This window comes from Corvus cornix, chromosome 1A (genome assembly GCF_000738735.6).
Source record: "Corvus cornix cornix isolate S_Up_H32 chromosome 1A, ASM73873v5, whole genome shotgun sequence".
NCBI classification, from domain to species: Eukaryota; Metazoa; Chordata; class Aves; order Passeriformes; family Corvidae; genus Corvus; species Corvus cornix.
In genome coordinates this window covers 35142824-35158605 of record NC_047057.1, presented here as the reverse complement: position 1 = coordinate 35158605, position 15782 = coordinate 35142824, and the positions used below count along the sequence as shown (strand labels likewise).

At 40.1% G+C, this 15782-nt stretch overlaps 1 protein-coding gene across 2 annotated transcripts in view; it reads left to right on the top strand.

The window, feature by feature from the left end:
• Positions 1-15782, top strand: part of PTPRR (protein tyrosine phosphatase receptor type R) — a 141267-nt gene that overhangs the window by 74269 nt on the left and 51216 nt on the right. Inside the window, exons 4-6 of one of the 2 annotated variants that reach the window (XM_039571160.1) lie at positions 1555-1710; positions 8722-8832; positions 12576-12838. In XM_039571160.1, the coding sequence (XP_039427094.1) occupies positions 1555-1710; positions 8722-8832; positions 12576-12838 (530 nt within the window). The remainder of the gene's footprint in view (positions 1-1554; positions 1711-8721; positions 8833-12575; positions 12839-15782) is intronic. The other variant, XM_039571162.1, reaches the window with a different exon arrangement.

Genomic DNA, 15782 nt, shown 5'->3' with positions numbered 1-15782 from the left:
CTCAGAAGTGATCAGGAGTCTGGAAGCCAGGATGTGGATGGGCACAGGGAGAGAAGAGAGCCTGCTAACCTCTAACATGTAACAGCACATAGTGTGCCAGGAAATATTAACTTCCAGTATCTCCTTAACGTTTCCAGTACATCCTTCTCCCATAAAGGTCATTTAATGGGCAGAGAAACTCATAAACAGAGGAGGCACAAAACACTGGGAGTGCTGCATACCCACCAAGCCTTGCCTGGTGCCAGTGATGTTCACCCAGCAGCAGTCACCTACTCATGTCAGAGACTGAGTACAACCACAGCCTTAAATCAGTTTCTTCAGGTCCCACCAGTAGCCAGTGTCCTTACCATTCTTATTGAGCAGATGGACCAGCAGTGCATGTGAGACCACAGAGGACAGATTTAGGGCAGACACGTTTGCAAGAGTCCCTTTCTGTGCAGCTCTCTTTTGAATGCAAAGAGTATTTTATGAAAAGAGTATTTTATGCAAAGGTGTTTTAAGAATAGCAAAAGATGTCTTTTTCTTCACTTCAGTAGAGATGATGCACATTCAAGGTGATGGGAAGGAGGCAGGGGAAATCAGGGTTATCCCAGTTTGAACTGATCCCATAATGATGAATAGCAAATAACCAGACTGGTGAGGTTCTTGCCTGCTCAGGTAGCAATGCAGGGAGCAGCTCCATGCCTGCCTCATGTGTGGGAAATCCCCCAGGTCTGAACTCTGTCCCACAGTGTCAGCTATGCTGGCCATAGCCCTGGGGAGCCAAGGTTCCCACAACCTGTTTGGACATCAGAGCTGTCTGAAGCACTGGTCTCGGGTGCTGTTTGAGTCTATCACAACAGAGAAACTCTCTTTCCTTTTGCTACCTTGAAAAAGAGTGAGCATCACTGACTTTTCTAATACAGAACCTCTTAGGCTGCCAGGACTGGCATCAAAGACACCAGGACAAGTATTAATAGATAGGAGAGTGGACATCCTCAGGTTACCCATTAAGTGTTAACAAAACTTCCCTGGTCCTTTAATTTTGTTGTACCATATTAATTTGCACTGCAGTCAACTAAAAGGACTTCATTGTGGTATGTGTCGGCAGTGTGTTGACAAGGGGCTAGAAAGTAATGTATGAATATCACAGCATTATGCTAAGCTATATTATATATATATATATATATATATATGTATGATATATAACCTCTATCAGCTCAGCTCAGATGAACTATCTGCTAAAATCCCTGCTGGCACATTGCCATTGACCCCATCCCATGGCTCCTCCCATCACAATGTTACATTGATTGTTTAATGACACAAGACTCAGGAAAAGTCTGCCTTGTCAATAGTGATTGAGACAAAGCATACATGCCCATGTATAGGATTTGCATTTTCTTCCACAGTCTGCTGGGATTTACAGAGACAGGGAAAAGGTATGCTCTCCTCACAGAGCAGGTTGCAACCTTTATATTCCATGCTTTTGTTTTTGGAATTATAGTTGCAATCTACAGACAGCAGAGATTATCTAATGTCAGACCCCTCCTATGATTTTGCTTTTTTTTCCCCTAGGGGAAGAAGAACTGTGTAGAACTGTTTGTGTCCCCACTGAACAGGAAGCCAGGAATTTCTGAGGCACTCCCATCTGAAGAAGTGCTGCGTTCCCTTAATATCAACATTTTGCATCAGAGTTTATCCCAGTTTGGAATAACAGAGGTCTCCCCTGAGGTTGGTTATCAATTTTCTAACCTGTATTACTTTGATACAGATGAGGCGCTCACATCCTCGGTAGTTTTCTGGCTGAGGTTCTCAAGCATGAGGCAGAAAATGTATAGGCTATGATAGCATTGCTACTATAAAGCAATTATCATAGAAACCTAGAATAGTCTGGCTTGGAAAGGACTTTAAAGATCATCTAGTTTCAACCCCTCTGCCACGGGCTGGTGCATCTTCCACTAGGCCAGATCCATCCAACTAGCCCTGTTAAACAACTTTAGTAGTGCTTCATTAGGCTATTTACTCTTTAACGTCCAGGTCCTCCTCACACAGATGAGCTGTCATTGAAATCAGACTTTAGATCCTAAGCATGCACCAATTGCCTTAAAGGAAGTGGACATAAGGAATTCTGGTCTATTAATGGGGGTAAGAAGATACAACAGTTTCAGTAGAGAGATAAATGGAATGCAGAATCTAGGTGTCACCATTACTACCCATGTAACTTGTGTCTGACATGATTTTGAAAAATTGAATCTGTACATTACACCCATGCTTCTTTCTATTTTCAGGATTGGTGAGAGATTTTTCTTTACCTGCTCCAAATAGAGGGCAAAATTAAACTTATAGCTATTATTTGTGTAACTTCATCCATTTTTTGGGAAAAAAAAATCCATTTCAAAGCAGAGACTACATTGTCAAAATTCAGATTCTTGTTTTAGCTGTTCTAATACAAAACAAAGCAAAGCAGTGGTTTCCAAACGTCAAATAAAGTCTTTATATCACCCATCAGCAACCTGAGCTGTTTAGGTCAGAATTTCCTTTGTATCTGAAGCACGAGTCTGATGGTTGGGATAGATGCAATGATCTATTCCTAGTACTTTAGTTACAAATAGCACTTCAGGTAGACATGGGGCAAGAACTTACATGAGTAATAGATGAATGGAGAAATGTCATCAAGCTATGAAGAGATGCTGGAAAAAAAACAAGCTCTGAACTCAAGAGCTCATCTTGAGTTAGATACATTTCAATAATCTGGAGTGCTCAGATATTTGTATTTTCTTTCTGAAAAAAATGTAGCTAATAATTTAGAAAAGGATTATTAGAATGAAAGTTGTGCAGTCTATAACTCCTTCAAATACTGTTGGAGACACAAGAGATTATTTTAATATTTCAATTGATAGCAGATTATACAGCTAAGGCACTGATCCTGAAAAATAATGCAGCTTTACACTAATAGGTTGCTTTTGGATCTCAGTAAATGGTTTACATGTGTAAGACTACACAGAAAACAACATCTAAAAGGCAGCAACATACAATCTTTACTTGGTCAGCTACTAACCACTTATTTTCCCTCAACTTGCTCTAAGAACAAATTTTTCCAAACAGCAAACTGAAACAAAACAGGCAAACCTTTGAAGGAAGGTATAGTTATACAAAGCCTTACATAGCTTTGACACATTATCTTACCCATTGTGTGTGTACTCCTGAGCTATCAATCCTGATTAAATCATGAGCTAATAAATTGTACACTTTTCTAGCAAAAGTACGAATGCTTCACGACCAGTATTGTATGTGCACTATCAGTGTATCTGTGCACAAAAGAAGCATTACTCTCATCTTGGTGGGTGGCTGACACAGAGGTGTTAGGGCTGGAATTTGTCTCCTTTTTCAGCTGTATTTCAGTAAGAGTTGCCTAAGACTTGAAAGTCTGCTGTCTCTCTCTCTATGGTAAACAAAAAGAGATATGTTTGACAGGTAGTCCATCCCATCTGTGAGACACCTCTCCTGAGATGGCTTGGTTGACTCTTTTTAGCAAGGTTTAGTGTAAACTAGACCCCCATAGGGTTAATGCTGAGGGAGATTAGCCTGTCCAAAGAAATTTTACCAAGATTTTGTAGGAAAACCCACATGGAAAACTGCTCTGCTCAAAGTCTCAGCCCATACTATACCATAAACAGCAAAAGTCTCAGTGAATGTCGGTACCTGGAGCTACATTTCCATTCATTACAGAAATAATTTGCTTGTTCACATCAGCACAAAAGCGTTGATCACTGGTTGATCTATTTACAAGTAAATTGCCTGTCTCAAAATGACATCCCAGTTTCTTATTCTGCAGTAGCTGAAAGAGCAGTTTCCTTATGTGTCTTTGCTGTAGGAACCACTAGAGCACTTTACTGCCTGGTGTAGAATGAGATATGTACTGGTGGGAATGTGTAATTTTAATGGAATCCTTGCCATTTCAGGGGTACAAGACAATGTCTATACCTTTCATATCTCCTTGCTTTTCCAATGGCTTATTGTAGTTTTAGGATTTGCTCTTTTATTATGGTCTGAAGTTTGTGTGTGAAGTGGGATTTCGGATTGAATTCTGCTCCATGGGATGTACCAGTCAAGAGCAGGCCTCTCCAGAACAAAGTACCAAATTGCTGCTTCATGGTAGGACTAAATTCAATTACTTAGCTAGTCTGTGTTATTATGATGTGGGAATCCTGGTTTCCTAATGTCTTTAAATTGTGCTTGGATTAAAAATAAAATACTACTAGATTTCAGAATTTACTAGAAGAGAACTTGAAGTGATTTTGAATGACAAAAGTAACTGAAGTTCCAGTAAATAAAATAAGGGTTACTATGTTTTGAGAGCTAAGCTAACTTCCAGCTGGAGATGTGTCACTGAAGGAGAAATTTCCAGAGTTCATACCAAAATTATGCAATCCCAAAATGTACCATTACAGCCTCCTTGCACGAAGAGGCTGCCTTTGAAGTATGTGATATTAACATACTAGAGAAGAAATCAAAGGAAGCAATCATGCACTTAAAGTATACAGAAACTGTAAGTCGCTGCAAGGACAAGGGATCAAAACCAGTATCTTAGAAATTACAACAGCCTGGACTGACAGAGGCACCTGGGAACAAAGCAGAGCACAAGGACATGCTCCCGTGATCGGGCAAGGCAGGTGTAGTGTAACACCTGCATGGCTGCACCCAGAGCGCCCAACAGGAACAGGAGCACTGCAGGCTGCCAGTGTGGATGTGGAATCACAGCACTGCATCACGCATGTGCCTAAGGTAGAGCCTTTGGGGAGACTTCGTCATGGGAGACATGGTTAAGTGGCTATTATCCAGTGTCCTGTGAGCCTGAGAGGTCACACACGTTGCTCCATGTTTTCACTGGGGGTGGAAGTGATTTCTGGGCAGCCTTTCCTAATGTGCCTTAGCTAAAATAGCTAATTAATAGCTAGTTAATAGCTAGTTAAAAGAGCAGAAAAAACAAAGCTGTTCAGTGTGAACTTCCATGAACCCTTTTTGATCTTGAGTTCTACCCCCAGCTCCCTGTGAGCTTTCTTCTGAGCTCAGAACTACAGCTCGCTGTGCTCTCACTAGTGTTCCAGCCCAAGGTACTAACTGGGGTTAACTGACCCAATTTGCAAATTCACCTATTGCCCACTGAAAATTTACCTTTTCTGGCAGGTCCTGATACTGCAGCAGGATCTTTCAGTCACAGATTTTACAGTGACTACTTCAGGTCAATGTCTCTCTTGTTATTATCAAAAGCTGGCTGCTCGTTTTACTTCCTTGTAGAAATACTCCACTATTTTTCCATAATAAGACCAGAAAAGCCAGAGTGAGTTTTTAGTGTCTTTAAAAAAAGAAAAAAAGTTTATAAAAATTGTTTAGAAAAAACACATTTGTTCCAGTTCAGAGCAAAGCAGATACCCTTGGGTGCAGGCACTCTTCCATAAGGTTAGTGATTGAATGGCATTGTAAGAATACATTTGATTCTTCTGCACCTTGAATTATGCTGTATTTAAACAGTTTAAATTACCCTGGCTCATTCTGCCTGAAAAACTTGCCTGATTGGAGACTCCTTAGGGAATGGAAATACTAGGAAATTATGCCTTCCTCCCTGTTTGCTCTAGACCTGATGCTGCCTGAGCTACTGGAATTCCCTTGCCACTCCATCCACTCTGATATTACCCCACCTTATTAGCTGCGGATTTTTGTAAATTAGTCTGAGTATATCCTCCAGCGTACTCCTCAGAAAGACAAAAATCATCTCGTTTTTGCCTTGCATTTGGCCATCCAATTAGCTTTTATCCTGGGCCTCAGCAAATTGTAGTGAACGTGGCAGTTACTATCCCTCTTATCAGTTTTCCCAGACAAAGGAACAAAGTTCTGAATGAGCAGCAATGACATTTCAAGAAGCAGTTCCTTATCGTGAGTGTGAGATGACTCAGTTATTGGAGGTCACAGCTTCTTCTGTCATTAGGAAGCAGCATAAGTAAGGATTTTGCTCTCCACCAATTAGATCCAGGAGAGAGATTTCCTTGAGTAGGTGAAGGTACTACTAAAATGTTTCGAAATGGTGTGTCAAGTAAGTTTGAGTTGTGGTATATGTTTTTTACCCTTTTTACAGCATTTTTAAATATTCTTTGAACATCATTGTTAGAAAGACAAATCTGGCAAAGACGTATCTTGAACACACGTAGCTCTAGACAGACATCACAGAGATTCCTTCTCTTAAAGTCTTCTTTTATTCTCTTCATTCTGTTATGTGTATGAAGTCTGTTATAAAATATTTTAAAAGTTTTGTGACATTAGTGAATTAAAGTTTATTTAAGTCTCTCATCCACTGTGACTAAAATTCCTATTAGCTCTTCATTTACTTTTTAGTGTATTTGTCCTTTCAGTGAAGAGGTATTAAACGGCCCCATTTACTCACTTACAAAAGGTCAGCACAGCCAATTCTCCTTTAGATCCTGCTTTTTATCTAAATTTCCTTCTGAGAGATATGAAACACCGGAAAGCCATCAGGTAACCCACTCAGGGTCAAACACTGAGTTTATAGCTAATAGGCCACAGCTGCAGCTGCTGCTGTCACCATGGAATTCCCATGGACCTCAACAGGAGCAGTCTTGGATGTAGAGCAGCTGCAGGTTTGGGCTCTGAGCCAGTATTGGGACCCAAGTCCTGTGCCATGAGCACAGCAGAATGACCTTGCTGTGCTGAGGTAGCAGATTGCACAGAGAGCTGTACCCCACTACAGTGGCAGCAGTGTTTAAATATGTCTAGGAACAATTTTTGCAGAGATATTTGGCAAGATTTCCAGCTTCTCTTTGAAACCCCTGGGTTTTAAGTTGCTCATTAAACATCAAACTGACACTTTATAAGCCTTTTTAAACTGTCAATACGTGCAATATTTTAAAGCCAAGACCATGAAACACTGCATGATTACACACACACACAAATATACTAATTTTACAAGATTGGTTTCTGTAGTTGTGCTGAAGGATTTCGATTGTGGTCCCCAGGACTATTACTTCCAAAGAAAACTCTTCTTTATTATGCTTTCCATTCTAAAGATGTCAGCTCTCAGTTACACACGTGCATTTGTTTAAGCAAGCAAGTCTCTGTAAATTAGTCATGCTACCAAATTCCTCTCTAACTGTTTGCATTTTGTAGCAGTTGTATCTGTGAATTGTCTTGCATTGTCCTACCTCTTTTCAAAACTAGCAGGACACAATCCTGTGCTGAAAGGAGGACCATGAAAACTATATTGGGATCCAGCACCCAGCAGATTTTTTGTCAGCTTATTGTCTTCCTCAAGCCATGATCTCCCACTCCTCAAGAAGCTTTTTCACATTAATTCATCATCATCGGGACTTTCGGTGTTTGGGAGGCTGAAGAGGCTTGGCTTTGGGAGGCTTTGCCTTTTTGGAAGACAAAGTTGATACATTAGCTATGTGAAAGAGCAGGCTAATGGGTGGCTAAGGAGATGCTGGAGCATGATGTACCCGTGTAAAGTGTTAGAGGGTCCCTGCAGTTTTACAGGCCCACTGAGCAGCCACTCATCTTTGTGTAGAGGAACTCTTCCCTCTGTGATAAACTGCCAGTCCTCTTGCACAGTATCCCCAGAGAAGAAAAAAGGCCACATTGGGATGGGGAGACAACTTTGTAGTTGAACAAGAGGATTATTTAAAACCATTTGGGAATTTCAGCGAGAGGGAAACATAAAAACCTTGACCATTTACAATGGAAACCAGAATTTTAGAAAGTTGGTTTTACTCAGTCTGAGAACTCTGCTGAAAATACACAATTAAGAAAATAAAGGCAAGTAGCTGAAAATTGGAAGGGTGATGTCTACTGAACTGTGGTCCCAGAAACATCAGACAACATACTTTATTCTAAGTAATATATTGCAGTTAGACCAAGGATACATGTAATTTGTTTCTGCTACAAAATGTCTGTTGGAAAACATAGTGAAATTCTGGTAATTTAATTGTCCAACCAAGTCCCAGTGCTGCAATAAAGACAAAAATAAATGCTTTTACAATCATTATTATTTCCTAATCCCCAGGAGTTTCCCAGGAGCTCTGGAAATTTTAGTGTCCACAGCTGTTTCAGAAATGTTCTATCAGCAGGAAGCCAAAGATAATGAGATTAAGCATAATCAGAATTATAGATAGATAATGAGATTTTTTTCAGCAAAATCAGTATTTTTTACATATATGTGTATGTAATCTAGAGGTGACAGTGTGAGGCCTTCCCGGCTCATGAAGGCAAACCTGCTCTTTGCTCCATGTGGCGTGTAAACAGTGGGAAGGCTGGCGTGCATGTGCTGGGGCTGGAGATAAGCACTAGGAAGAAAGAGGCAGAGCGAGTCTCCCAAAGCCCACACGGAGCACAGCCCTTTGACCTGACAAGCCAGGTGGTTTCCAAGAAAGGTGCTCGCTCTTGTTTGCTTTACCTTCAAGCAGCCTGTGACAGCTGGTGGAGGATTCTCTTGGCATCCATGGAGGGCCGTAGATCCCCACGCAGCACTGGGAGCACAGGGTGGCTCTGCTCCACGGACTGGGCGTGGGCACGGCGTGCCAGTAGCAGCGTTCAAAGTCATGCCATGTGCTGTGGAATTTCAATGCTGACAAAGCTGAGGAGAGTGATTAATGCCCAATGAGAGCCATTTAAGCTGCGCATGCCACTCTATAACTTTTTTTCTCTCTCTTTCTGTTTCATTGCTTAAAAAAGAAAAATGTTTTGCAAGGCCAGCATGAAGCAGACAAAATCTGGAGCAAAGAAGGATTTTATGCAGTTGTCATATTTCTCAGCATCTTTGTCATTCTAGTGACTTGTTTAATGGTAAGTTTCCCTTTACCTTTATTTTGGTTTTTATTTCATGCTTTTCTTAGTCTGAAAGATAGGGTCACACATTCTTTACATGACAGGTGTTTTCTTAAGGCTGTTACAAACTCAACTCCAAGAATTGGTTGCTCTCATAATGGTGGGAAACCAAATTTTGAAGAATCACGTTTCTTGATGCATTTTGAGTTGAATGAAGAATGTAACTAGAAGGAAGTTGAAGAAATAAATAACAGGTTCTTAAATCTACAGAGTCACTGTGTAGGGACATGAGTGATGACTTCTCAACCTTCTTAGGTTCCAGGATCCCTGAAGTCCTCTTACCGCCTTTGTTTTCAGTTTTATTGGATAGTAAAAGCAACACCACATTGATAGAATGTTATCAGTGCACAGTTGTTAGAGTGTGTGTTGGTATTCGTGTATCAAATGCACAAATTTTAAACTGAAATGACTAGTAAGTACATGAAGGAGTAATCATATTTTTGAGCAGCTTTGCCATTTACATTGTATGAGTTCAGTGGCCAGGTTTCTGAACATTAGGCACAATTCTAATATGTTGAATATGAGATGTGCAATGGTGACACAGAAGATGAACAACACTACACCACCACTGACTTTTGTACGGTAAGTTTTGCATTTTTGTCCAATGTTGTATCTTACATGTTTTCCTTCTTTGAATTGTGTGATAATTCTGTGGTGCACAAATGTAAGTGTTAACTGAATTCTCTGACAATTATCAGCATTTATGAACATGTAGTATCTTGGAGTCTTTTGAGATATTTTGCTCTCAAACACATTTAATTTTCTTTAACTACTTACAACCTTAAGACAGAAAGCATGTTTAATCTGAAGTTATTAAAAAATGTTGACATTTATAACAAAATGTTATTTAATCTTTCAAAGTCTCCCTAAGATTTGAAAAGCAGCTATTTTATCACAGGAAATTGTTGCTTTATTTAATTTCTACTTTCTTCTTGTCTCCATTTCCCCATGCCATTTCACTCAAAAAGAGGAGGATAACTCTAGAAGTCTCTTCTTCTCTACTCTCTACTTTGGAGAAGAGATATTTTGGTCATTACTGACTATTTAACTGGAAGGGTATAGAAAATGCTGCCTGTCCTTGTCCTGGTACTGTACAATATTTTCATTAATGATCTTGAATGCTTAGACAGTATTGGGAATTGTAAGTATTGTGTATGACAGTATCAGAACTTCAAATATTCTTAGGGTGCCAGAGAAAAGATGGGAAAGAACAAGAATGCTGCTTGGCAGGGACAAGAGCTCTAATCATGTGCATCAATACAATGTAGGAAATACGTGGCAAAACAACAGTTCTGTAGGAAAGGTTCCAGCAGTATCACAGAACAGTATCACAGAAGTACATAAGCAACATCAATGTTGCAAAAAATAAACTTCTTACCCTGGGATATATAAATGAGGATATGATCTCTAAGATCTGAATTCAGCTCTGCTATGGTAATTACTTGGTTGTAGTATCATGTCTTACTGATTTTGTATTGTCTCTCTCTACCACATTTGTGAAAAAATTCAGGCAATTATAGGAGGAAGGAGATTCAAGAGTGATCAGAGAGACAGAGGACACGAAATAATTTAGTTTATTTATGACAAGGAAAAGGAGCAAGCAGAAACATGATAGTTCTCAAACATGGGAAGATTTCAAAAGTTGTCCTAAGGAAGACAATAATACTTTCTCCATTGGGGATTGGAAAAGAAGCAAATTTTTTCCAGGGTGATTTGGTTGACTCATTAGATAGATCTTTGTTATCGCATGTGTCACTAGACCCTGGGTTGCTTGGGGAAGCTTGGGAGTTTTCACCCATTGAGGTTTTAGGCAAACATTTGTCAGAAATGGTTTGGGTGTAGCTGATATGAAGTTAGGGCGGAGGTAAATACTAGCAGACTCCTTGAATTCCTTCCAGATGGAATTGCTGTGATGCTGTGGTCTTTTCTGTAGGCATTCCCCTTTCTGTTCCTCCCAGGTCCAACCTCTGTCTTTACGTGTGCTACTGTTTAGACTGTGTAAACGGACACTGTCTCAGATTTTGTCAGGACCTGATAATACATGGCGTATGTGCAATCTGTAAAGCTAACAAACAGCTCACGTTAGATTTTGTCCCGCTTAATGCATGTGAGAGTGACAGATTGTGTTGGTCACTATATTTTTGGCCATTTCTGGTTTTTTGACTTTACCTAGAATTGATTAAAAATGATAACCCTGCACCACTCTGAGAATAAGTGTGTTAGCACTTAGATCAAATGTAGTTTGTTAGGTTTTTTTCAATTTATGCTAGGGTCATGCCATTGTTTTTCTAGGGTCTAATAAAAGATTATTGAATAGCATATGAAATAATACTTGTCCATGTTTTGGAAGTCAAAACCATAATTCCTTGGGTCCCCAAGGAGTGAAACTATGCCAAAACATATTAGTGACAAGAAAGTATGGTGAACATTATCATGGCCATGAATATCTGAGCTGTTTATCAGAAACAAATTAGATGAAAGCACTCACTGGAGGAAAAGACAGTTAAAATATTTCAAGCTCCTGTTTTATCTTTACTGGTACCAGCGCCCTTGCTTCACAGTAGGGCTGTTGTTTCTGCAAATTTATGGCAAAGAGATCTTATCCATGCAATTCTAAACCATTCTGAACGAACAGATGGTTTACCTAGCTAAGTCTTGTTTAATGTGTGTATTGCTAATGACATTAGGGTAGTTCCCAGCTAAACCTCTAATGCTAATCCTTGAACAAACAAACCTATCAGATATATCCAGTCATCAGTGGAAAGCTATGGAGAGATAGATCTTTATGTGGTGCTAGCAGGGCAACAGCTGTAAAACAGCTTCTGACTTGCAGAGAAAAAAATGCTCTGGTCTAAGTTTTGTCTTACTCAAGGATCCAAATCAAATGCTTTACAGGAACAGATAAAGCAAAGCGGAAAGTACAAGGGTGTCTGCAGACATCTTAAAAAACTGTGTGCCTTCCATCTCCACATGCAATATTTACAATTCTCATAGATTTCATAGGTTGTAAGGCATGTTTTGAAAACGGAACAGCTGTGGCTTAGAAATTGTTTTTTGCATTGCCCTCCAAAGAAATAAGATGTGTTAAACAGGTGTAACATGGGTACCTCTGGAGTGCCCTTACTGAGCACAAGCTACCTGCCCGCCCTCACCAAGCCAGGGTTCAGCAACCTCAGTGTGGAATTTGATGGAAGAAGATCAGTACAACTTCTGCTTTTGTTGCATATATCTGATGTCCATATTCATAAGCAATAGGTGGACATAAGAACATCTGCTCTAAAACAAATTGAGGGTGCTGTAATTAGAGACTTGTACCTGGCTAAGTCATGAACTTCTATTTTATTTTGTGCCATTGTCTCTCTTGTGTTAAAATGCTTAAAATTTTTTCTATAGTCACTCTATTCATCAGTATTTCCTTCTTCACAATGTCTTCTGTAACTAATTTCCATTCTGTGTTATTTGTCCTTTTAATAATGCTACTCCAGGTATTACAAATAAGTACTGACTCACAGTGAGAACTGTTAAAATCCCTACTGCCCACATGTACGTTCTGCAGTTTATGTAATGGAAATATTTATCTTGTTGTGGGAAATGCTTACCTTCTAGGAATGAAAGCCATGTACAGCAATCTTATCCAGCATTTGCAATACCTTCCTTGCCTTGCTTACCAGGCAGTTGAGATGTCCTCTTTATTTCTGTAGGTTCTGTACAGATTAAAGGAGAAGATCCAGTTGTCACTAAGACAAGAGAAGGAAAAGAAGCAGGAGATCCACCTCTCACCCCTTCCCCTGCAGACATCTCAGACTGAGTATAAGACCACCAATAGCATGGTCCAGCCTCAACAGGCTCCAAAGGTTGTCAATGTTGTAGTGGACCCTCAAGGCCAATGTGTTCCGGAGCTCAAACCTCCCCTGTGTGCCAGTCCATCTCCTTTCAGAATGAAACCTGTGGGGCTCCAGGAAAGGTAGGATGGTACCTGGTATGCTCAGGATTTATTCTGCTTCTTTATAGTTATGCTTCATGATTTCATATGTTTGTCTTCTGTCAGTGAATGGGAAACTTTGCCAGGCGGACATCTGGGAAGTGGGATTTTAGTGTATTAACATCTATTTCACAGATTTTCTTACCTTTCCTTTTCTTTACATATGACCAAAGGTTCAGGTCGTATGAAAAGGTTCAGCTTTGGGCTGAGATTAACTGCATTAGTGGCATTCTTTTTGCTGATTATATTCTTCCCCTTTCCAACAATTACTCCAAAGAAATAATTTTTTATTTGCCATTGATTTTTGCCTGTTTTGATTGTGGAAATTCTGGAAGAGGGCTCAAGGGCTGGCTATGTATTGTCAGCAAAGGACATTCTCATTTCTCCGGGAGTCCCTAGCACCTGGAAAACTGAGGAAGAAGAAATATTTACACCAACTGAGTGCATTTAGAAATCTTGTACAGTGTTTCCATTATCACCTTTAGATAAATTTCCTTCCTAAATGCAGCCTTCCATGATGGTCAGGATACAGTCCAAAGTCAACAGGCTTTACAAAAAGGAAGAAGTGATAAGTAATGAAACCAACTCTTCGGTGCAATTCCTCAGAAATACTTGGGCACCAAACCTAGCCACTCACTTTCAAAAACTGGGCCAGTGGTCTTTTTATAAAACCAGTTATTCTTCCCACAGGAGAATGCACACAGACATCTGTCTCTCCTCTGTTAGAAACCTGTATAATTTCTTGACTGATGGCTGCAGGCCACTTTCATAAAGCATCAGTGCTCTGAATAGCTCACATAACATGCAGCTGTGCAACTGAACTCTCCTGCCCCAGCACAGACAATAAATGAAAGAACAGATGCCATGCAGAGACCGAGCAGAGCCTCATATGTGAGGACTCTCAGCTGAGCTGTAACCCTGATTCAGCTTGAACCATGGGGTTTCAATGACAGAGATTTTATCAATGGATTTATGACAGACAGAGCTCAGGGAAGGGGATTGGTTCTTCTGTGAGTAAAAGAGGCTGAAAGGCAAAGCTGTCATAAAATATATAGTGATATCACTGCAGGGGAAAAAAAAAAGGAATGGAGGAAGCAAGTAAATACATTTTGGTAGTTTCTCTCATTCCACAAGACCCTAAAATAAAGCCCACAAGCATGGGAATCATATAGCTCTTTGATAATACTTAGTACCTAACATAGCATATACAATAGTTGAGAGGGATTGAGGGAAAGGTATTTGTAGAGGGATTTTGTACTTAAGGAGAAGAAACTTGTTGTACTTAAGGAGAAGAAACTTTTCCATTTCTCAAACAAAGAAAGTAAAACCAGTTGATTTAGGATATTAATTTCCACCACCACAGATAGGAACTCTGCATTTAATTCTCCTAACCTAAATGCATCCTTTGGAAGAACAAAGTTCTTAGTTGGTATGACGAAATGGAGAGCTGAGACACAAAGAGAAAACTAAACCTGATGTTTGACCAAATAAAAAGACATTTAGGTTATTACTAAGGAAAAAGAAGTTGAAGGAGTTGAGCACTTCAGTTTCTACTGTAAAAGAACACTAATAGACCGTTGTGAAAAAGTGAAAGCCATTGTGATAACACCCCATTGTGTAGTACTTTTTGTCACCTTTAACACAGTTAGACTCTATCAGCCCAAGTCCACTTCTAAGAAATGGTGAATTTTATTTCAAGCTCAGTGTACAAAGGTCTGGGGATGTGATGGAGAGAACTTTAGGGAATAGTTTATCTTCTTTTCCTCTGACATAAGCAGCTATTATTTTTTGTATTCCTTATTTATTTACTATAACCTGTACTATGAACAAATTTATACTCATTCTAACACTTCGCAGCATTGAAAGCAAAAAGTAAAAATGCACTGACACATTCTGCCTCAGATGTTATCTAGTGACTAGGTAAGTGGTCAGTTTAAAACTCCTCTCCACCTTTCTGCCCCAAAAAAAGCCCTTGCATTAGGCAGCCTTGGGCCATCCTCATTACACATGGGAGAAGTGGATCTTACAGCACGGATCTGCGCACTGCAAGCAGCAGCGAACCATGCTCAAAAGTCTACTGGCAGCTCTTCTTCTGCTAGTATGGAGTAGGATCAAACCTGGAGGTCTCCTCCTGCTCATAGCACAGCTTGGGAGCACCCTTTCAATAATTTTTGCAACCCCGATTTTGGTTTCTGCCAAAGAAGAAGCTCTTGGCAGGCTAGAGTGGATATGGAGGCTCCTTTGCAAACTTAGGAGATTCCTTGGGTCACATGGCTTGACAGCAGTTCCTGAGCAGTATTTTCTACTTATCCAAACTAGTTCCTGGTTTGGTTACTTAAGAGTGATCCATAGTCATGAAATGCCTAGTATGATCCAGACCAAACTGTTCCTAGTTTGGACCATGGTTCATTGCTTTCTCTTTGAGCAGGTAGTGAGCTGTGCATAGCCATCTGGGTGGGAAGTTGTGACAATCTCTCTGAAGGATGGGACAGAAAAGTTGGATGATGCAACCTGATCTAGTTAAAGACGTCCCTGCTCATTGCAGAGGGGTTTGACTAGATGACCTTAAAAGGTCCCTTCCAGACCAAACTATTCCATGATTCTATGCCTGCCTCTCAAGCTCGCCTTGCTTTGCACACTAGGTGCTGCTTTGAGGAACATGCCCTTGACAGTAAAAGGGGTAATGATTTTAAAATAAAGGAGGGTAGATTTAGATTAGATATAAGGAAGAACTTTTTTTGCAATCAGAATGAAACACTGGAGCAGTTTGCCCAGAGGTGGCAGATGCCCTATCCCTGGAAACATTCATGGTCAGGTTGAACAGGGCTCTGAGCAACCTGATCTAATTGAAGCTGTCTCTGCACATGGCAGGGAAATGGGACTAAATGACATTTAAAGGTCCCTTCCAACCCGAACTATTCTATGA